Source organism: Bemisia tabaci, chromosome 2, assembly GCF_918797505.1.
Source record: "Bemisia tabaci chromosome 2, PGI_BMITA_v3".
NCBI classification, from domain to species: Eukaryota; Metazoa; Arthropoda; class Insecta; order Hemiptera; family Aleyrodidae; genus Bemisia; species Bemisia tabaci.
Window position 1 is genome coordinate 51,195,544 of NC_092794.1, and position 22,843 is coordinate 51,218,386.

Here is a 22,843-nt window from a genome sequence, read left to right on the forward strand (position 1 = left end):
CAATTAGCCAAAAATCGTGGTGTTTAGGAAATTAAGGGTGCGGGCCCAAAAAATGCCCTTGTCGATACCCGTCCTTTCATGGAAAATGAAATTTTATATTGCGTCTCTGTTCTCAACTCTTGAAAACGAGTTTTCGTCTTTCTGTTCAATCCCAATGAGCTAAAAATCGTGGAGTTTAGGAAATGAAGGTGGACCCTAAAAAAATGCCCTTATCGATCCGTTCTTTCATGGAAAATGAAATTTTATTTTGCATCTCTGATCTCAACTCAACTTTCAATACGTGTCTTCGTCCCCTCTGTTCAATCCCAATGAGCCAAAATTCGGGGAGTTAAGAAAATTAAGGGTGGACCAAAAAATGCCCTAATCGATGCCCGTCCTTTCATGGAAAATGCAATTTTATTTTGCAACTCAGTTCTCAACTCACCCTCCAATACTTGTCTTTGTCCCCTCCGTTCAATCCCAATGAGCCAAAATCATGGAGTTAAGAAAATTAAGGGTGGACCCAATATACGCCCTTATCGATACCCGTCCTTTCATGGAAATTGAAATTTCATTCTGCTTCTCTGTTCTTAACTCACCCTTCAAAACGTGTCTTCGTCCTCCTCTGTTCAATCCCAATGAGCCATAAATCGCGAAGTTGAGGAAATTAAGGGTGGACCCAAAAAATGCCCTAAACGACCCGTCCTTTCATGGAAAATTAAATTTCATTTTGCCTCTCTGTTCTCAACTCACCCTCCAAAACGTTTCTTCATCCCTCTTTGTTCAATCCGATGCATCGGACTCAGAGTGCATCACCGGTGCATCCCTCCCCGAGGCGCGCGGGATCCCGTCCGCCGCCGCGCCGCGTCGAACGGTGGCGCCATCTGCGGGAATCACCCGCAACCTCACCTTGCGCACTTCAGGTGTCGCATTAGTGACTTCTCCCCCTCCTTCCCTTTCGACAGAAACAGCTTTCTGTTAACGGGGGAGGAACGGCCAGTGCGTCGGGGGGTCGGAGGGCGGCGGGCGGGGGGCCGGGGGGTGGTTCGGCACCCCCGAAGTCCGTTCCGCGCGGGTTTCCCGCGGCAGTGCCGAGCAGCGCGCCTCCCGCTCATCAGCTCGTGTTTCGTCGGATTTCTCTCATCCCCGAGCGGTCCCGATCTCTCGCAGTTTACCGGCTCAGCTCTCGCCTTTTTTTTTCGGTCTCCCTCCCCGCTCCTTCACCCCCGCGGCCGGGCTAATTTAATTCGAATTGATCAAGTGCGCCGGGTAGTTTTTATCGAGTGCTTTTCTGACCTGTGTTTTTAGCGTTGACCCCGCTTTTGGCGTGCGATTTTAACGATTTGTATCGTGTGGATTCTAAACGACGGTGGTCCATTGTGGGTGTAACTACTCAAGACGTTCACGCTTGACTTTTTACTTCAAATTTTGGAAATTAAATATGTAAAATTCCGGAGTTCCTAAAATTTGAGTCTGATTACAATTTATTAACAAAAATGTTGGGATTTCAACAGTGGACGCGGTGATAGTAAAAAACATTTGCCTAAAATGTGTACATTTTTTTGAAACTGTGTTATTTTCGGTAGAATCCTTTAAAAAATTAATAAAATTAGTGTTCGCTCAGTTAAAGACAATCGAGCGCTCTTCGCACAAAAAATTTAGGAAACAATGTTGGGGTAAAAATAGTGTTCTTCCATCTTTTTAACCAGTGTGGCTGCCTTCGTTTTTTTGTTTTTTTGGTGAAATTTATTGATATTCCATAGTGCCACGACGATTTTAATTTACGGTATTGTTTTGGATTTGTTTTCAGTGCCAGTGGACTTGTGATTTCAACGCCGTTCAATTAAAGGATTATCCGATCATCAGGTACCTACATCAGTTTATGCTTACTTTTTTTATAGCATTAAGAACCTTACATCTTACATTTAATTTGCGTATCCGGTTTAAAAGTTTGAAATAATTCTCTGATCAATGAGGCTTTGCGAAAGGTTCAAGTTGGATTTTAAGAATCCAACAGGGTCTTAAATTTAGAATTATGCTTTTTGCAGACTCTCTGAATTTAAACTTCTTGAACATTTTTTTGAATGTATTTTATTACAAGTTGTTCTTTTCTGATCAGCAAGCAACCCTCTCTTAATTTCAATTAGTCGAGACAAAAGTAAAATCGGTCACACAAAATTTCGGAATTACCACGAATATGAAATTTCTGATCTTCGTTTCGCTTCCGGCTTATATTTATCTTTATCTGCTCCTTTTTTTACTTGTCCCATAAATTTAATTTTCTTTTCTATGTAATGCAAAGTTAAATTTACTTCGTCTTTCTCGAAATTCGATCCAGTTCTATAAACGAAATTACAAACTTAATATGTCCTATTCGAGGAATTGCACAATCCTTAAAATTAAAACAGATGCTGACTAAGCGCGTAAACTGAGAATTTTATGAGAGTTTTTTTTGCCTCAGATATTAGAGCTTCTTCGCAAGATCTACAGGAATAATGGGTCAAAAATTTGTGACGTTTTTCATTCCAAGTATTTATTATTATTATTATATTATTTAAATCATTCCAAGTGTTTGAGGTGCTGGAAAGGGGAGGGGATAATTATTTCCAGCGCTAATTCAGTTTAACGCGATAAAGCTAATTACACGCATGTACTCATTAACATTCTCGTATTTGATGGATCGAGTAAACGGGCCCATAAGATGAGAACTCGAATTGTTCAGCGCAGCGGAAAACGTGATGTGGATTCCAAAATATCGATTTTCGGTTTCCCATCCTAAATGCTTTTGAACACCTACTCCAAAAAATAATTAAAACAATGTTCCAATATTGCCATACTTTTTATCAGTAATGTCATAAGCGTCGGAAAAAGATGCTTTCTCAATATGCATTAGCACCGGCAAATGTTATCTGTAATTTGTGTAAATTCACAATTTTTGGTTCTTTAGCTTCCGAATCTGCACTTCACTGGTCATTTACAGGAATTTTTTGCGTTTGTTTGCCTCGTAAAATGTAAAGTAAACTAAGGGGTAAAATAACCAATATTACACATGCGAGGCGAGCCAAAAATAGACACTTCGGCAGCATTTTAAACGTTAAAATACTCGTCAATTTCAAATTTAAACTCATAAACAAGCTTTTAAAATACGAATTAGGAATATGTTTTTTCTCACGCGAAAATACCGCCCCGCAAGTTTCCAAGTTTTTTGTCCACCTTACTTTTGTACAGTTTATCGGTAGATAGACGTGCATTCTAGGCTTTGGCCCTTGCTCCATGCATTCGAGTAGGTTGCATTTTAATTCTCGTTTCGCATCTGTATAAACGATTATTAGAATTCAACGCAAAATTGACGCTAATTTTGTTTTTTCATAACTTTTTGACGCAAATTTTGCCTAAATTTGAAGCAAGTGAGAAATGCAGAAAGGTATTCATTTTTAGAAGAAAAAACATAGTGTTGAGAATTGTGGAAATCGCCGTTAAAGAGGCGTTGGGAATCCTTTCCTACCAAATACTAAAAACCTTATAATAGAGGAAATATCATGACTTTTACGAACTCCAAGGTACCTATACATATAATTGGACGCATTTCTGCTGAACGGAACAGTGCATTAAGACATGAGCCCCGAGACCCATAAGTATATATGCATGACGGTGCTTACGCCATGATGCACTTAGTTCCGTTTGGCAGATATACGTCCAATTGCAGCCCCACCATACCTCAGAATATGATAAAATCGAAGTACAATTTTTCGGTTTTGAACGATCTGTGTCACAATTTGTCGTTTGAAATCCTCTATTGTCAGAATCATTTTACGATATAGGTTAATTAATTTTGAAGTTTAAAACTTAGTTTTACCTCCTCACTTTTCGTTATTTATCGGTTCCGTCGTTAATATTTCACGGCCGACAACGCTTTACTCTGCGTTGATGCAATCAATCGTTTTCCAGAGAAAGGCACGTGACTCCATTTCAAGGTTGCCAACTTGAGTCAAACAATTCGATTTTCTATTACATTGTAACTATGCAATCTCTGTACAAAATTTGTCTGATTTTTGCATGAGCTTAGAAGAAACATCAGTGAAATTTTCGCTTAGAAAGGCCAAAGGTTTGACTTTGTAAAAATGAAATTTGCGAAGGGAAATTAGGCAACATTGAAATGTAGTTACGTTCTTTCGTGAGGGAAACTACGGATTGTCAGCGTCGGCCGGGTTGTATAAGCAAATTAATTGAAGGCGCTCTAGGTTCCATTATCTCCCAACGATGTGCTCTCCGCACCGTAAATGCCGTAATCAGGATCAAAAGAATACGGGCAGGCTGAGGCCTTGTTGTTAGTGCTTACGGACATTCGCGTGAGGAAATTAATGGAGTCAGATTTTCAGAGTGAATTATAAACTAACAACAAATCGGCCGTGTCATGATTAATTATCAGTTGACAATGAAATTAGCTGGGGGCTAATGTTATATGCAAATCAACGAAGTAAACATGGGAGACCACAGAGGGTTTACATCAATAACGCGATTCGCGAAAGTATCTGCCTATTTCAGTCGGGGCCTCTCAAATTTTTCTCATTCGATTTTCTTTACGCCCTTTCCTCACGTACAAACGGAGGCTATCAAATTGGCACTAATTTTTGGATTATTCAGATATTCTGAAGGTTGGGTATGTGATGTGTCCTGAATAAACTGATGATTACCTTTACAGATCGTTAGGCTGACGATCTTTGCAGTCAACAATGCCTTTGCATCGACAAACCGCTTTGAAACATCCAGTTCATACAGGGGGAAGAGCCTCTTCATGTAATTTTAAGAAAGGACCCTTATTTAAAAGTATTTGATGGTTTTTATGACCCGAAGACAGGCTGCAGCAAAGTGTTTTAATCTTAAAATTTGTTTTCTTCAAAAGGATTTAAACAATTTAGTCTTTAAATAATTTAATAACATTCAATCTTCATACTTTTCTAAACCCTTCGTCGTAGTAGTCTTAAAAGGTTTGGTTCGAATATATATTTAAAAGTCATTTCATGTCATTATTGTTTCTAAAGCATGAACCAAAAGTAATAATTTAAAAAAAAAATAAATAATAATAATACTATTAAGTCACCATTAAATGGAAAACATTTTGAAAATTGTATTATTTTTTTTTTAGCGCCTCGACGTTGCTCCAGCAGATGAGCGATAATTGTTTTGAAAAAAAGTTAGAGGCTTACGTAAGACTATAACAAGCTTAGACACCTTTCCTCCTTTAAGGAGCTTAAAGGCAGGAAATCCACGCAATAATATAAACTTACGATTAGACTATTGAACCTTTTATGTCGTATCACTCCTCTCCCGAGCTGTAATTTAAGCTTCGGCTGAAAAAATTCATCCCATTTAAAAGAGTTACATTTCCTCGCGGTTCGCTTAAAGTCAGAACAAGTGACAGATGTAATACTTGAACAGGCACTCGGGGCATCTCGTCTATCTCTAAAAATACTCAAGCAGGGTTTCCGGCGGTCTGGAAGACATGATAATACAGGGAACTCAAAGCGGCGTGGAAAAATCAGGGAAAATTACAATTCATAGGACGAGTCAGAGAAGTTTCCGAGCAAGAAGCCAATCAGTAGACTTATTATTGACATTGATTGACAAAGCGATGGACAAAGAAGACCAAAGAGAAAACGAAGCTATCCCATTGGTGGAAGCTGGTGGTTACATTGGATAAAGTAGATATGTAATAGACTAACTAACGGCAACCCATTCACAGGGTGGCGTAAAATGTAAGAAAGGAATAAAGATTGGACATTTCACGAGGCTGTGAAATATTTTTTTTTCAGGGGCTAGAGTATGCAATCCGCACACCAATACACAAAAATAGAAGAAAGTCACAGTTATTACATTTTTCGAAACATGAGGAGGAACAGGTTTTTTCAATATCCTTCTTAAATTTCTGAAATTTCATGAAATATTTCACGTGAAATTTCAAGATTGTAGTTTTATGAAATTATGCTACCCTGCCAATTCAACCAATAGAATTACTCCATTTCCCGTTAGTGATCTTTGTCTGTCACTTTGTCGATCATTTCCAATGATTAATCCGCAAGGTCAGGGAACGCCAGGGAATTCGAAAATTTTACAGCCCGGGAAAAGTCACGGGAAGTAGGAAAAGTGGAAAACGAAAAAATCGTGGAAACCCTGCTCTAGTCACAAGTAAAGAGGTTTTCCAATCTAAAAATAGTCGAGAGATAGCGTAAAGGATCCAGGTCTCGCACGATGCACAAGCTGCGATTTTTTGTCGTCGCGCAATGGCTGAGTTCAATTTTTACCATACATTACTCGTTTGAGCGCGGAAAATGTGCATTAGAGCTTTCGCTATCCCGGAGTGAACTCTCTGCGAGTCTCTTTGATGCCTCCGTCAGACGAGCGCGTGTCCCCCAGCATTAGATTACTTCCTAATCTACGCTCTTAACAACCGCGTTTGTTTCCGTGTATCTCGGCCCGATTATCCTTCAATTTCGGAACATCCTCTCCGCCGCGTTTTCCCCCTTCATCGTCTATTCATTGAACAATTACGCGCCTGCAATTCTTTCTCTTTAAATCCACCCGACCCGCCGAGCAATTTTCTCCTTCACTCGACTCGAAGGTTCTCTCACGAAAGAACATAACTGCATTTCAATGTTGCCAAATCTCCCCCCCCCCGCAAATTGCAATTTAACAGGAAAATCTTGGGTATTTTTAATGAAAAATTTCACCGATTTTCCTTCTGATCTCATGCGATAATCAGTCAAATTTTGGACGAAAATTGCGCTTGCGTATTCGTATAAAAAATTAAATTTTTCAGCCGATTTGGCAATTTTGGAATGGAGTCACGTTTTGTCTAATTTTAGACGAAAATTGCGCCTGCGTATTCGTATAAAAAATTAAATTTTTCAGCCGATTTGGCAACTTTGGAATGGAGTTACGTTCTTTTATTCGAGGAACGACGTATTTTATCCCAGTCCTGTGAAATGTGGTGAAACTAAGAGATCTCTCATCACGGTCAGTAGAATGGATCTCTAGACAAGACGCGAATTTCAGCACGCTGAAATACGGGGTGATCTAGAAGCCCCACGCACCACCCCTATAACCCCTAGGGTTTCTGTTCTTTTTAAGAGTGGTCCCTGGTCCCTTCAAATTATTTTGGAGGAATGGGCCATGGGGGTTCCTAAAGGTGTCTTCCACACTGAAAAAAAAGAATCTTAAATTTGCCGCTAAGAAGTATTTCTTCTTAAATCAAGAATTTTGCTGGTTAATATAAACTAATTTTTTGCTTAACCCAAGCATCATTTTTCTTGTTTCAAGGAAAATTCAGCCTAAAGCAAGATAAAAATAATTCTTGGCGGCAAATTCAAGAATCATCATGCTTGAGCAAAGCTACTTTTTTCAGTGACTGCCTGGGAGCACTCACAAAATTTTAAGTCTCTATTTCAATTTGTTCAAAAGTTTCAGGAGTGGCGCAAACCAGGCACTAAAATACTTCCAGCGCGCTCAATAGATTTCACTAGTTGTCAATAGAGTTTTCCTCCTGTACGGAAGAGCAGGAACAAACGATTCGTTTAAAAATTTATTTTCGCGCTTTAGCTTGTTTTCCGGATATTCAACAGGGTCATGAAATATTTTTCATGTATAGTAGAGGGGTGTGTTTGTTCGGTCCACTCTGAGTGTGTTCCGAACAACGGAAGGTAACTTCCGCATTCAGGGAAATTAAGAGGAATTATTTTTCTCATATTTCATTGTGCAACGCACGATTGATCTGAATAAACGCTTCCATCGGAGGGTGAAAAATGAAACCGAACGCGTAACCGTCAACGATGCACTGAAATATCGGATGAACACGCTCGGAACTAGCTCTACAAGCGCTCATTCTGTGGCTGTAATTCACTGTTTTAATATTAACTCAGGGTTTTTTAAAACTATTTTTTTTTTACTCCTATTTAAATGAGACAGGTTTGATTTTTGAAAAATCGATGAATGTTGAGGTACCCACTTTTTCAGGCGGTGGTTCAGGGTAAGCCCTGAATAAAAGAAGGGTTTCAGAACATTTTAAGGACAAAAATTCTGTGGGTGTAATTCACTGTTTTAATATTGACTCAGGGTTTTTTTAAAACTATTTTTTTTTTAAATTTTTATTTCTATTAAAATGGAGACAGGTTTGATTTTTGAAAAATCATGTCCCATGAATGATGAGGTAGCCACTTTTTCAGGCGGTGGTTCAGGGTGAGCCCTGAATAAAAGAAGGGTTTCAGAACATTTTTAAGGAAAGAAAAAATTGTTTTAATTCGAAAAAGAAGTTTTTGATCGCCTATTTTTTTCTTTGAATTAAGGAGAGATTCTCTTCACCTTGTTAAAGACATTTTTTATTGTGAAATCAATTCTCTTTAATTCAAATGAAAATGGAATTTTCATTAGAATTAGATAAAAATGGTTTCGCTCATGAAAACTCTTTCTTTACTCAATTTGAACAAAGCAAATCTTCTAAACCCAATTGAGTCAGTCGGCGCCCCTCGTGAAGGCGCTTTTTTTGGTGCCCCTGACGACAGGCACGGGCCTATCCTCGACTCTATCACCTGAAATTCAGTGTGAAATTAAGGAGCTCAACGCAGAGCCGGGCTTATCTCTAATTTCACATCAGAGGGGAAGGGATGAAGGGGGTAAAGGGAGGGGGGTGGTTGAGGTATAAAATGACGGGCTTAGAGCCTAATTCGATCAAGCTCGCGGTGATTAGGCGACTGAAGTTGAGGACGAGCGCCCAAGGGTCCTCGAGCACCCCAAGGCGTTTTCCCCGAGTTCCACATTTGCGATGCTCCTGCCAAAACAACCTATCTGCACAGGATCGTCATTGTAGATACGAGGTTTTCGAGACCGCGAGACGTTGACCGAGGAGTGCCTCGTTTACGGGACCTCTCGAGAGCGCCTCCCTTCGACACACACTGCCGTGCTGAGGAAGAACGCCGTATGAACATTCGAGAGTTGCCAAATTTCCTTCGATATAATGTTTATTTTCGAGTTAAGTTATGAATTATTTTCCGATGAATTTTCAGAACTTTGGTAAAATTGCGAACAAAATTATCTGAAAAATTGGAAGATAAGTATTTTAAAATTTTCCCAGAAATTCGAGATTTACCGAAGGAAATTTGGCAACGCCTAAAGGTTCATACGGTAGTTTTTCTTAGCACGGCAGAACACGTGTCACAACACTCGGCAGGCGTTTTTCGGTTCCGAGGACTGCATTGAGGAAATGTTCCTGCTGTACATGTTGCGACAGGCATTATAGTTGAATTTCCGGGAAATCCTTTTAAAGTGACAGGACGTCTCTTTGAAGTAGAATACTGCCGCGTTATGGCTATGGGAAAACGCCGTATGAACCTCTAGTTGTTGCTTTTCCTTTGATAAAACTTCCATTTCCTTGTGAATTTTTAAGAATGTTTTTATCCAAGTTTTCAGATGTGTATTTGCGCAATTTTACCGGAAGTTCCTGAAAATTTCAAGGAAAAATATTCATAATTTTCTTGAAATAACTTTTATCCGGCAGGAAGTGTGGCAACGCTCGAATGTTCACACGGCGTTTTTCCGAAAGCACGGCAGAATAGGTCCTTCTCGGAAGGTCTGGGCCAAACAAGTTTTGAAATTTCGGAGTCGGAGGATGGCTAAAAGTCCGGGAAAAGCAAAGGAATTGGAAAATGAAGCATTATTGAAACCCCGGCTTCGGGAGAGTGTATTGGGGGGGGGGGGGAGGGGGGCTCTTCACCCTTTACTTCCGCGCGTCCACCACGGGAAGCAAGGGTATTTTTCTAACGTCCGAATATATCGATATTGAAACTTTCGAACCACGTATCTCGATTTGCGACGTTTCAGACTTCCTGTCATACCTTGTTTGGTACATGGATTACTACGCAACGTCAGTATATAAAACTGCGAGTTTTCTTCATTGGGCGAGGCGAAATCCGGGATAATTTCAAGGAACGATGTTGATTTGTTCTCCTTTAGAAAATAAAATAAGAAGCGGAGATTTTCGAACATTGCAAACGAGATGCGTGGTTTGGGAGTATCAACCGGGGATATCGACGGTGTAAGTCGGCAATCACATAACTCGTTTGCGGTATCTGAAAATCTCCGCCTGTATGTTACTTTTTTAAAGGAGAACAAATCAACATCAATCCTTCAAGTTTATACAGAATTTTCTTCGCACAGAGAAGAAAAATCAAAGTAATTTTAAAGAATTGCCGTTGAGTAGTTTTCCGTTTAAAAAATAAAGTGTGACAGGAAGTCTGCGACGTCGCAAACCGAGTTATGCGATTGCCGACTTACACCGTCGATGTGTTCCTTGCCTGTGTATAACAATCGCTCCCCCCTCCCCTCCCCTTACCAGGCCAAACTTTCAAAACTCGCTGTTTATTATAAACTGGGCCGATTGCGCTCCCAATCAATGCTAACCTAGTCCTAGATAAGAACTACACACCATAAACATCCCGACTAGATTGTCTAAAATATACTAGAGATATTGGATAAACAAGATTCGACCTCTCCTCCTCCCTCCCCCCATGTTGCCCTCCTACCTTTCATAATCCAACATTCCAATCCTGATTTCTTTCTATCTTCAGTCAGAATTGGGACCAAGTTTGGGATCGCAGTTTGTTTTTTGCCCCTTCTCTCGACAATTTTGACGTTTCTTGGTTCTACTGGGAGCAATGCTCTTATTTTGTCAGGATATGTGATATGTCGATAAAATGTTTATTTTTGCGGTATTGTTCACGGCGAATTTTGCGCAGAAAGCAATGGAGAGACTGAGAAAATGGATTCCTCCGATTGCGACGTTGGTATCCACCTCTCGTTTCTTATTAAATTTCTTCAAGAAAACTAGCTGGCATATTCTTTTGTCAACCGAAGGCTAGGGATGCTTTGTGTTTTAATTCCCGTATTAACCAATTGTGGCGTTTGGGTGTCGCAGAACGCCAGAGTGCGCTGCAGAAGCGACTTAAAGTGATTCGATGGACGCCATATTTTGTGTCAGAACGGCATGCGATATATCGCATCAATTGGTTCCATTTTTTCAGCTACTCGTCATTTTTCTCCAAATTTGAGATCCCCATTCTGTTGTCAAGAGACTAAAGCACTCACTTACCAATTTTAACAAAGAAATTCAACGTAATAAAAGCGTGGTTTTCTTTAGAGAGAAAACATAGCATTCGATGCTGATATCGAAACTGCACTCAAGTGCGATATTTTCTCTCAAAAGAAACCACGCCTTTATTACCTTGAATTTCTTTGATAAAATTGGTAAGTGAGTGCTTTTGACAACAGAATTGCGATCTCAAAAGTCAAAATTGAAGAAAAATGACGAGTAGCTGAAAAAATGGAACCAGTTGATGCAATATATCGCATGCCGTTCTGACACAAATATGGCGTCCATCGAATCACCTTAACCAATCTTTCGTGTCGAAATTTCTCTCTGTGCGAAGGCTCTTGCGGAGTGTTTCCCTAGCATGGCAGACTACTAGCGTGTATCGACTCCGTTCAGGGACACTACCAACGCGACGCGACGGGTAGAAGTAGAAAGAGAACAGGGAACTGATATGCAGAAAAGCACGGACTCGAAGAAAGTTTCCCGACCCATTCTGTGATACATCAGAGCCGTGGCTTGGGGCCAGAGACCCGAAGTCGCGGACCGGAGGGGCTCCTCGAAACTTGGCTAATTAACAAAGCACATCCTCAGAAAGCGGACCGGGTCTTTCACCCCCCCCCCCCCCCCCTCTCCCTTCGGGTGGGGGTGTTGGCGGTCGTAGCGCAGTGGAATACTTAACGAGCAGAATGATCAGACCGGTGAGGACTCAAGCACCTAACCTACACAGGGTGTGTCACAGGGTTAAATGGTCAGGCTGCGCTTGTTTATGGGTCAAATGGGTCAAATAAAAAGGAAATCCGCTCAAATTAAAGAGACTTGGTTCTTGATTTAAGCAAAAATCCGATTGAATCAAGAGTATTTTTTCTTGTCAATATTTTCAAGAGTCTGGACTCTAGATCTAATGTGTTTTTTTCCAGTGTTACCCTGAGAAAAGTTAGGTCGTATGTACCAAAGTTCGGTGTTCCGTATCATTCCAACTAATTCGGCTCGACGTTAAACCGGATTTTCGGTTTGTCAAACTAAACTTTCGGTTCGTGAACCCGACCTTGTGTGGTAAAGTGAACATAGACGAACCAATTTATTTGTTCACATGCCGAACGTTCGGTTACACAAACCGAATACTTGGGATGATATGGAACACCGAACGTTCGGTTCACATGATCGAATTTTTTTTCAGTGAGTACAGCTCACATTCAGGATCTTATATGCAGAATAAAGTTGGCGCAACGTAACGTCTAACGTCTCCGGGAGTTGTTTTTGTCGCTAAAAATAAAAAGTCGTTAAGTAAAACAAAATTTCTTTAGATCAAATACAATTTTTTTTTTTTTTTTTTTTTTTTTTTTTTTTTTTTTTTAAAAATCATGAACCCTTTTTCGACCAACTTTCCAGTTTTCACACTATTAAAAAATTTGACAAGAACAAATGCTCTCTACTCAATCGGATTTTTGCTTGAATCGGAAGGAGATCGCTTAAGAAGCCTTGGCTCTCGATTCAAGCAAACATCCGATTCAATCAAGAGTATTTTTCTTGGTAAATGATTTAAGGGTCTGAACCGTGGATCCAAGAGACTTTTCCCAGTGTTCTTTAACTCAGAATAAGAAGACATCCATTACAAACAAAATTTCTATCGATCAAATGCATTTTTTTTAAAAAAACCTTAAACCCTTTTTCAACCTTTTTTCTCATTGTTGGTATTGGATGGGGTTCATAAGAGGGTTTTTGGCAAGCTCTGAATGAGGCAAGCGTGGGGGAAAATCAGGGTGCAGTTCACATTCAGGATCTTATATGCAGAATGGTGCTGGCGCAACGTAACGTCTAACGTCTCCGGGAGTTGTTTTTGTGGCTGGATGGTGGTTGGCGGATAGGGCCATGAATCAAAAAGAGGATGCTTGTGATTTCTTTTGTTCTGGAGGAAGCAGTATTTTCCATTGACGAGAGTCGAGACTCGAGCGACTCCCTTTGAAACTTTGAGTAAGATTTGCAGTTGAGCCAACGATCCGGCATCAATAGATAAAACTTCCACCGGCAGAACGCGCACATTCGCCCGGCCCGCCAAAACGGCTCCATCGCCAAACCTCACGCGAAACGAAACCAAGGTTTGGAGGGCCTCCTAGTTTTTTCATCGGCTAATTTAACGATTAATCGAATTTTTGCATAATCGGTGATGCAGTGAATTTCGTCAGAAGTAAGTATCTAGGGTGTCTACCGGTTCCCAAAAATCCCCAAATGTCCCCGATTATCCCCGATTTTGGAAGGATGCCCCGAATCACCGTAAGTCCCAATTCTCTTGTTCAGGCCCCCAAAAATCGTCCTAACCACCGGCATTTTAAATTATCCCGCCTGCCGCGGCGGCGCGGTATAACCAGGATTAAAAAAAACTAAAGAGTTACTTAGTTTTTTGTATATTTTCATCGGTTCAACATGACTTGTAAAATTAGTCGGACGAAATGCGCCGTTTTAAGCTTGTAACTAGCTCCCTGTTTCATACTATTTCGGGAAAAAAAGTCCTCAATCCTCTAGAAAAACTCCCCTAAAAGCCCCCGAAAGTCCCCAATTTTGGGTTTTCGTAACTGGTTGACACTCTGTATTAGCTCATTCAAAGATTTATCGAATTTTTAGATAATCGACCATTCAAAATTTCTTCAGAATTATGTATTGGTACCTCACTGTCAACAAGTACCTAACTCTGCTTCAGTCATTCCGAGATATCAGGGAAAAACCGCGCGTTGGCCCCATTAATGTTGTTCAATTCAACCATCCGCCTCCAACAAGAGAATCGCTTCATTTTCCTCTTGTTTTCTTTTCCTATCACTTTGTCTATTAATTTCAATCATCACCCTTCAAAGGCCCAACTTCCTCGGCTGGATTTATTTCAGTCAGGCCGTTGTACTGCCATGCTAAGGAATAACGCCGTATGAACGCTCGAGAGTTGCTAAATTGCCCTAGATAAAACATGTATGTATGAAGAAAATTATGCGCATTTTTCCCGGAAATTTTTAGACGTTCTAGAGAAACTTGCGAAGAAAAATTGAAAAAAAAGTATTCATAATTTTTTTGTAATTTAGATTTTTATTGAAGGAAATATGGCAACGTCTAAGGGCTCATACGGCGTTCTTCCCCAGCACGGCAGTGTGCGATGATACTGGGGTTAAGCCAGCGCGAGGAAAACGACGTGTAAGACGAGGTTGTGGCAGCACCCTCGAAGGCTGGTAGATTTTTGTCATCAGAAAATCCTTTCACACACGCTAGAGTAAAATGATACGTCACGATTGGGGTTGGATGATACTGAGTGCAGGGAGGGGGTTGAGAAGTCGTGTGGCGCGGCGGCGATGAGAATGATAGGGGCGGGGGGGGGGGTGCAGAGCGGGAAGAATATCCTTCCAAAGTCAGCGCATTTTGTCGGGGGTTGATCCGACGAAAGTTATCCGGGGATGTTACCAGGTCGCCAGCATAAACCACTGAATTTCCTACCGAGTCGGGAACCCGCGAAGATTTTGGCGGGAAATATCTCGCAGATCGTTCACTTACAGCTTCCTGTCTGTAGGAAAGTTACTTCCTAGGATTAACAATAACAGTCGCCCAACGATAACTGGTAGAAGTTGCGAAGGGAAATTCGCAGTGGCGTTTTCTGGCGGGAAATCTAGGAGGAGTAGAACTGATACGACCGGATTGTAGAACGTAGAGGAATCTTGCCGGTTCCCCTTCAATTCTCAAGGTAGGCCAGATAACAATCTCCTTGCCGCAACTCGCTGTTTTCTAGACGAAAGGACGTAACTACGTTTCTGCCATGCCAAGGAAGAACGCCGTATGAACATTCGAGAGTTGACAAATTTTGTTCGTTAAAATGTTTATTTTTGAAGAAAGTTATGAATATTTTTCCTTGATATTTTCAGAAACTAAAGGTGAAATTGTGAACAAAATTATCTGAAAATTGGAAGAAAAATCTTCATAGGTTTACCGGGAAATTCGTGTCTTATCAAAGAAAATTTGGAACCTCTGCATACTGCGGTTTTCCTTAAGACGACAGCTTTCACACATTGCGAAGTCTCCATTCACAAGCTGTACTTTTGTCAGGAAGCTGTTCGGAGTATCCAATGGTGGATTTCGCTAAATTTTCCTCTAAAAATACTCAAAATCAGCCAAATTTTAAACAGAAATTTTAATCTTATTCTTGTTAACAATTGCATTGCTTGAAGCAATTTTGTAGCGTTAGAATGAAGTTACGTTATTTCGGTTGCGGGCTGATTTTTGAAATCGATAGACGAAGCTATGGACGAAGTAGACGAAAAATTGAAGTAATCCTGTTGGTGGAAGAAGCGGGTGGTTGAAATGAACAAAGGACGTAAGTGCTCTTTTATTTTCCGCTTACGATCAGTACATAACAACTACCCGTTTCAACCAGCAGGATTGCTCGATTTTCAGCTTGTCTTCTATGCTTACAGCTTTGTATATTAATTTCAATAATCAGCCCGCAGGAAGACAACGAACCGTTTTCTGCTCGAGAATTTGTGTTATGTTGTGCACAAATCTTGTTCCGCCGCGCCGTATGCTATGTTCAAGTCACCTATGAAGATCTCAATGCTAGGTCTGTTTTTGTACTAACAGTATTGATTGATGGTAAATCAAATATCTAGAAATAACAGCTCATCATCATCTAATTTATTTGAGGAAGCGGTGCTCTCCTAGTAGCTCAAATGCATGACTCGCCGCTGAAAACTTGGTCGAAAAGGAGGGTCCAGTTTGACGGATGTTCTCGGCGAATAGCTTCAAGCCATTTCCTGGCAAAACTAAAATAACAAGCTCAGTAGCACTTGTTCCCACGGAAACTTGCATGGCATAGAATCTTTTCCGTTCTCAACTGGTCCATTTACTTTACACACATTTGCCACGGCAAAATGTACTGTGGCAACCGGAACAAACTGCCGTTTTGAGTAGTAGTTTTCCGCTAAGAGCAAGTTTCGTCTCGATCAGGTTCCACGTCACCGGCGAAGACGGAACCAACATATTCTTCCGAGTAAAAATAAAACCTCCAGGCGTTAACCCTCGGATTTGCCCAATGATGAATCATGGCCAGGGTTGAGCTATTGGTTTAGAAATCTCGACCTAATTTACCATAACTCCCCTCTGAAAGTGCTCGTCCCAATGTCAAGTCGAGAACAAGTCGTGACTTTCAAATTTCCAAATTCCCCCCATGACATCGCCTAGACTGTCAGTGCAGGGTCTGCAAAGCACAGGACGTCCGAAAGTTTCACGCGGCTATTTTCAGAATCGGTTTTTTTGTTCAATGACGTTTTATGCAGTTTGCTTCTTCAGAGATACAGCCCCTCAAAGTTTGGGCCTTAAAACAGACACTTTTATGTCCTTTTACACGCTGAACACATTTCTGACCTCAAAAGAGCCAAAGTCATTTTGTAAGAAAGGGAGGCCGCTTGGATTTTTTTAGGGGAAACGATATAAAACAAAACAGTATTTTTTTTTAGTTCAATAAGTCAATTTTGAAATTATTCGCGTTTAACGTTGGGACATCCTGTATTTACATTTTAGAACTCGTAAAACGCACCAGAAGGTTGAAAACGAGTACGGCAGGTTCAGATTTTTAAACAAAAATTCTCCTTGAAAATGGAACGTACCGAAAGATCGAATCAAAGTTGGGCCCAGAACAGCTAGGCCACTAAACGAACTGCGGAGTGATCTAGGGAGTATCCGGTGGAAATGAAGGCGCCTCGAGCAAAATCGTGTTCGGAAGAGCTCTTCGTCTGCGAAAAGTCCGAAAGTCAACATTGAAGCTTCAAACTTAAATATATCCCAAAAGGAGCCTAACGGAAGGAGGAAAACACCGCTGATGAGCGGTTTTTCAAAGTTGCCCCGAAGTCGGAAGACCCGAACGCTGCTGTGCTAAAGAAAAACGCCGTATGAGCATTCGAAGGTTGTCAAATTTTCGCTCATGAAATATTTATTTTCGAAGACCTTCATGATACAGTGTTCGAAACTCACAGGCGCAGTCTTCGAAACTCACAGGCGCAGTGTTCGAAACTCACAGGCGCATTAGGCGCCAAATGCGCCTAAGACATCGGCCGTGGCGCCCAAAAAATGAAAGCTCTGCGCCAACGTGGCCCCAAAAAAATTGCCCCCAAAAATCCTAATTTTCCTTTTTGATGAATTTTCGAAATTTCCCCCAAATTACTGTCACTATATAGTTCTGTGACTAAAACATTTTGCATCTAACTTTTCACTAACTGCACCGTGATATATAGGTAAAAAGTCAATCTGGCCCCTAAAAACTCATCAATGGCCCCTAATAATCGAGCTTGATGCGCCACATGGCTCCTAAAACTCAAGGGTGAGTTGCGAACACTGTTCATGAATATTTTCCCTTGAAATTTTCTGGCACTTCAGATCAAATTAGGAGTGAAACCCTCCGAAAAATTCGCAGAATAATATTAACAAATTTTCCCGAAAATTTGTGATTTATCGGGGGGGGGGATGATTTGGCAACGCCTGAAGGCACATATGGCGTTTGTCCTTAGCACGGCAGAACGCAGGATGGGCGCGTTGCGCGGTTGACAAAACCCGGTTGACAGCGACTTGACATCGACGAAAGCGGGTGCAAGTGGTGCGGTTCGAATTTCAGCCCTCGTCGGGGCGGAGGCGCGATTTCCAGTTCTCCCTCGAGGAATTTGATCGACTTGACATTTTTGACCCGGGCACTCGCTCATATTGACATACAAAGCATTTCCCTCGTGGGCACAGGCTAAAAAAGAAAAAAAAAATGGGTCAGCTCGCGTCGGGTTGCGGCGTAGCACCTCGGCTGGGCTCGTCAAATGAGAATGAGGATTGGATGGAGCCAATCGAGTCCTATCTAACAGCAGGTATTTTTGGTGCGTTATGAACAGTTATGAAGTCAGCCGAACCGAATTAATTTTGTCGACGGGCGGCTTTTTTGGCTCTCTAGGATGGCTGCCGTGCTAAGGGAAAACGCCGTACAAACAGTCGAGAGTTGTCAAATTTTCTTCGATAAAATTTTTATTTTGAAAGGAAGTCATGCATATATTTCCTTGAAATTTTCAGATATTTTCGATCAAACTGCGAACAATATTGTCCGAAAAATTTGAATATAAAGTATTCATAACTTTTACAATAAATTCGTATTTCATCATAGAAAACTTGGCGATGTCTAACCTCGTCTTAAACCTTACCCAACTTAACCTCTATAAAAGTTTACAATTGACGGATCCAAAGCGAATTTTCGTGTCAATCCGAAACTTCCCGTTACGTGAATCGTTTTCTGCGCAAGATTTTGATTAGAAAATATTTAACGATTTTTTCAAGTTCACTCGCCTGCGTCTTTCCGTAATCTACCTTGACCAGTAAATCCGTTTTCTTAATTTTGTATCCATTCTACAATTTTTTAAATTGATTATTATTCTCTTTTTGTTACAGGTGAGTGATTCCTATCCGTACTTTCTTCAATTTTTGGCCAGCTGAACTTGGTAAGTGGAATCGTCCTTCATTTATAATACGTCCCCGGGCAAAATTTTGCCCCCTTTCCCCTTAATTTCGTCATCTTTCAATCACACTTAGCAGAAGTTCGATCGCATTTATTAGGTCCGAAAGTATTATGTTGTATATCGGCCGAACGATTCGGTTCATGGAATTAGATTTGAGGTTCTAGGCAGCATATCGATGTCGAAACTGTACGAAAGCGTATCTCGATTTGCGGCGTTGGAAACTTTCTGTCTTACTTCATTTTCCACTTGAGAAACTATCAAATGTAATTTTTTGATACTACGTTGATTCCTTTTCTATATGTTAAGAATACTCAAAGAAAATTTTAAGCCATGATGCCGGTTCGCTTTCCTTTTATAAAATAAAATTGTAGCAGGGATTTCGAAACACCGTAACTGAAATATGCATTTTTGCAGTTTCACATCGATATCTCAGGTTTAGAAAAAGGTCGGATCGGTTGCATAAAACGAGGAAAGTATAGTTTTTCGATTAGGGATTAATTAATTGATTAATCGAACGTCCTTCGATCCGATCAATCGCGTGCAAAAATGTCGATTAACTGTTCCATCGATTATTTAAAACCGAATAATCTAGAATTAAAAACTTCCTCATGGAATTCCCGGCCCTTACTAAAGTCACGCAACCCGCCCAGCCAGTGTGACGTCACAGTGGCTCCTCACACAAGAAATGCCATGCATTCAAACTTGCCACCACAACGAGCAATAGGGTCTCGAAATTCGGCCACGGGAATGACTAACCTGTTTGATTTCATCGGAACGATGCGTAACCGTGTAGTGTTTGAAGTATCTCCGCAGTGTCGAAGGCGTTGTATGTGATGCATGCATGCAGGTGCGCGCGCAATCGCAGATGATATTTCTCACGATAATGTGAATTCTCGGCTTCAGTGAATTTAAATTATTTTCAATGCGTCCTTTTTGCTGGAAACTGCGAGTGCTATGATTTCGGTATTTATGTTTAACTTTACTGATCGCACGTTGATATTTGAAAAAATCTCTGCAACTGCATTGATGTTTAAACGGTCGCACTCAGATCATAGTCCTTTTTTTATGTTGCCTCGACCGTTCTGAGTTTTTTTGTTTTGTCAAAATCACTCCTGTCGTGCTGACTTGTTTTGTCAAAATTACCGCGACCACAGCAATTTTTGACTCAAAATTCCCCGAAAAATTGTTGTTCGCTGGTGAAAATGTGCATTGAAGTACACTGGAAAAAAAACACATAGGATCTAGAGTCCGGACTCTTGAAAACATTGACAAGAAAAAATACTCTTGATTCAATCATATTTAAGCTTAAATCGAAAGGAAATCCGCTCAAATTAAGGCTTGGTTGGTTCTTGATTGAAGCAAAAATCCGATTGTATCAAGAGTATTTTTTCTTGTCGATGTTTTTAAGAGTCAGGACTCTAGATCCAATGTGTTGTCTTTTTCCATTGGAGCACCTTTCTCCACCCTTATTTTCACGGCCGCTTTTAGCTTAGACGGAGGGCAAGTTCACCTGTGAAGCAGATCTCATGTAAGCGGATCAGACCTCATTGCGACGTCTGACTATAGAGACCTTGAGACGACGCAATAAGCAACCCGTCCCGGAGAATGTTCGCCGTGGCCAACTCCTGCAGCAGTAGGATACTGTCCGAGGGAAAGGGAAACAAGTGTGCTATTAAGGAGATAAATCCCCGTTTATTCGCCAAAACGCCCTGTTTACGATGCTGCAAAGGGCGTTACGGAGAGAGAAGAGAAGGAGGAGTCAAATAATAGATTCCAAGGAAAACAAAGAAGCCTTAGTTGGCCGCATGTAAAAATATCCCCGGAGAATAAGCCGTAATAATGTGTTAGGTGTACCGATGCGATGTGCCCGAGTTACGGCCCCGTCTGGATTCCTAATCGAAAAGCAACATTTATTCATTTTTATGGGTTTCCCCCGCTTGAATCCGGATCCCGTTTTTTTCACGTTCCCCCGGTTCGGTTCGGCTCGGCCGGGGCCTAGTAAAAATTTCCGCCATAAATCTGTGTTATTGTCGAGGATCCCAGGTTTTCGAATGTAACGTTGTCTTCGAGTCACCCAGTTCAAGTGTAACGGCTCAAATCGTCCTTTACAATACAAATACTCGTAACCTAATTCCACGGCTGCAAAACTTAATCAAAAAATTTAATTTTTTCTAAAGACATGCAACCTTCCAATTCCCATGTCAAATTTTCAAAATTTTTGTCTTTAATCGGAGGAAAATTCTGTGAGATTTCCAGCGAGAATCCCCCGATAGTTTTCTTGTCAAAATCTAATTTACAATTGGAAATTTGGCAACGTCGAAATATAGTTACGTTCTTTCGTGTAGGGTACGACGAAATGAAGCTCATAAATTTCCCTCGGACCTAGCCTATTAGGCGTCTTTATGCTCCCTCGAGGTCGCTCACAATCCAATCGCCGGTGGTCGGCTCTTGGTATCGTTATCGAATGACGCATGATCGATAAATCCCTATCTTAGCAATGTTTTTTTATCGATGAGGTCGTTCGATATCGATTCGATGATCGACCCACTGTGTGCACAAGTCCGCGCCTTTGCTGAGATTTATCATCGAAATCTTTGCCAGGGAGGGCTTTGAAAAACCGGGGGCTTTTTCGAGTCGAACCTTAAGGAGCAGTAAAAATACCGGGATGATTGTGCGTCTGTGGAAATATGCAGGGGGAATTTTACGTTTTATTGATGATCCTTCGGCCTCCGGCACGCTACGTCGCACTTTACTTCCTGATCTTTTGAAAATTTGAGCAAAACTCACCTCCAGTTCTCCGCGACCACAAAGATGTGTAACTCGAAGTTTAATCAGTTTCGTATTCTCAGTTGACTGCTCGTTTTACTTGTGTTGTTATTGTTTTTAATTTTTACTTTTATAATTGGACGTACTTATGCTGAAAGGAACTATGTTGCACGTAAGCGTAAGCCCCATGCACATATTTCTTTGTAGCATAACATGTCCAACACTGAAAAAAAAAAAAAACACATTGGATCTAGAGTCCAGACTCTTAAAAATATCGACAAGAAAAAGTTCTCTTGATTTAATCAGAATCTAGCTTAAACCAAGAACCAAGCTTCTTGATTTAAGCGGATTTCGTTTTGATTCAAGCAAAAATCTGATTGAATCAAGAGTATTTTTTCTTGTCAATGTTTTCAAGAGTCTGGACTCTAGATCCAATGTGGTTTTTTTTCCAGTGAACTGACGCACGAGCACTTCGTTCAACAAGACTTGAAGATGGACGCTTCTTCATTTTCCCTACAGAAAGCACACATTTCACAGCTTCCTAGGGATGCAGAATTTTTCTAGCTTCCACTTTTTTGCGCCCCCCTCCTTCCGATTTCGTAAAAGATTACCTTTCATTTCTTATTCCCTTTGATTCTCGACGTTTGACCCCTGATAAATTTGCCCCATCTTCCACATTTTCACACGTCTACCCCGGCGCGTGGTCGAGCATTTTCTACACGTCTGCTGTTTTCCTTCGTTAAAAATAATGCTCTTCGTTGTCTCTTTCTGAAAGAATATGGTGTTTAATAGTTTCATGCACGAAGAGGTGCGCTATGCCTTCTCATTTGCACCCCCTTTTCAGGTGTTTTTAAATTTCCGAAATCCTCTCTTGGACCCTTCACTTCTTTATCGCGACCGGATTGGTCGCACGTTCGAACGAAAGTTTTGCCACGAAACGACAGCGTGGGCTGGGAGTCAAGGAAAACCAAGGAAATGTCAGGGAATTCCTCAAGTCAGGGAAAACCTGGAAATGTCAGAGAAAGTGACGAAAATGTCAGGGAAAAATTGTGCGGCCATCTTTATTTGCTTTTTAGAATGGGTTTGACGTTTCGAACAACAAGTTTTGCTTGGAACCTATTTCGAATTATATCTTTTTAACTGGCTCTTCATAGGGAAAGTATGGACTGCTCGAAAATGTAGAGGCTAGGTTTGATCAGGTCATGTAGCTCTTGAGGCCCAAAAAGGTAGCCAACCTATTATCCAGTGGTACTAATTTTCACAATTCTTACCACCCGTCGTTCCTTAAATAATAGAAGCACGTATAAAACTTCGATTTAACATTAATGTTCTCATTCGGTTTCAAAGTCCTTAAAGACGCTTGATTACAGCTTGATGCGCTGTCGGCCATACTGATTATAATCTTTCAAATGCATAGGTTGGCAGCGGCTTTTTTCTAGTGATTTTCGTTTTA

General features: G+C 40.9%; 1 protein-coding gene and 1 long non-coding RNA gene across 2 annotated transcripts in view; both read left to right on the forward strand.

The window, feature by feature from the left end:
- Window positions 1-22,843, forward strand: part of LOC140224119 (uncharacterized) — a 643,754-nt gene that overhangs the window by 382,206 nt on the left and 238,705 nt on the right. The gene's annotated exons all lie outside the window — the stretch shown is intronic.
- The window catches only part of LOC109039486 (uncharacterized), a 613,681-nt gene that overhangs the window by 50,094 nt on the left and 540,744 nt on the right, over window positions 1-22,843 (forward strand). The window contains exon 4 of the mRNA XM_019054978.2: window positions 1,790-1,845. Coding sequence (XP_018910523.2) covers window positions 1,790-1,826 — 37 coding nt within the window. The 3' untranslated portion in view covers window positions 1,827-1,845. The remainder of the gene's footprint in view (window positions 1-1,789; window positions 1,846-22,843) is intronic.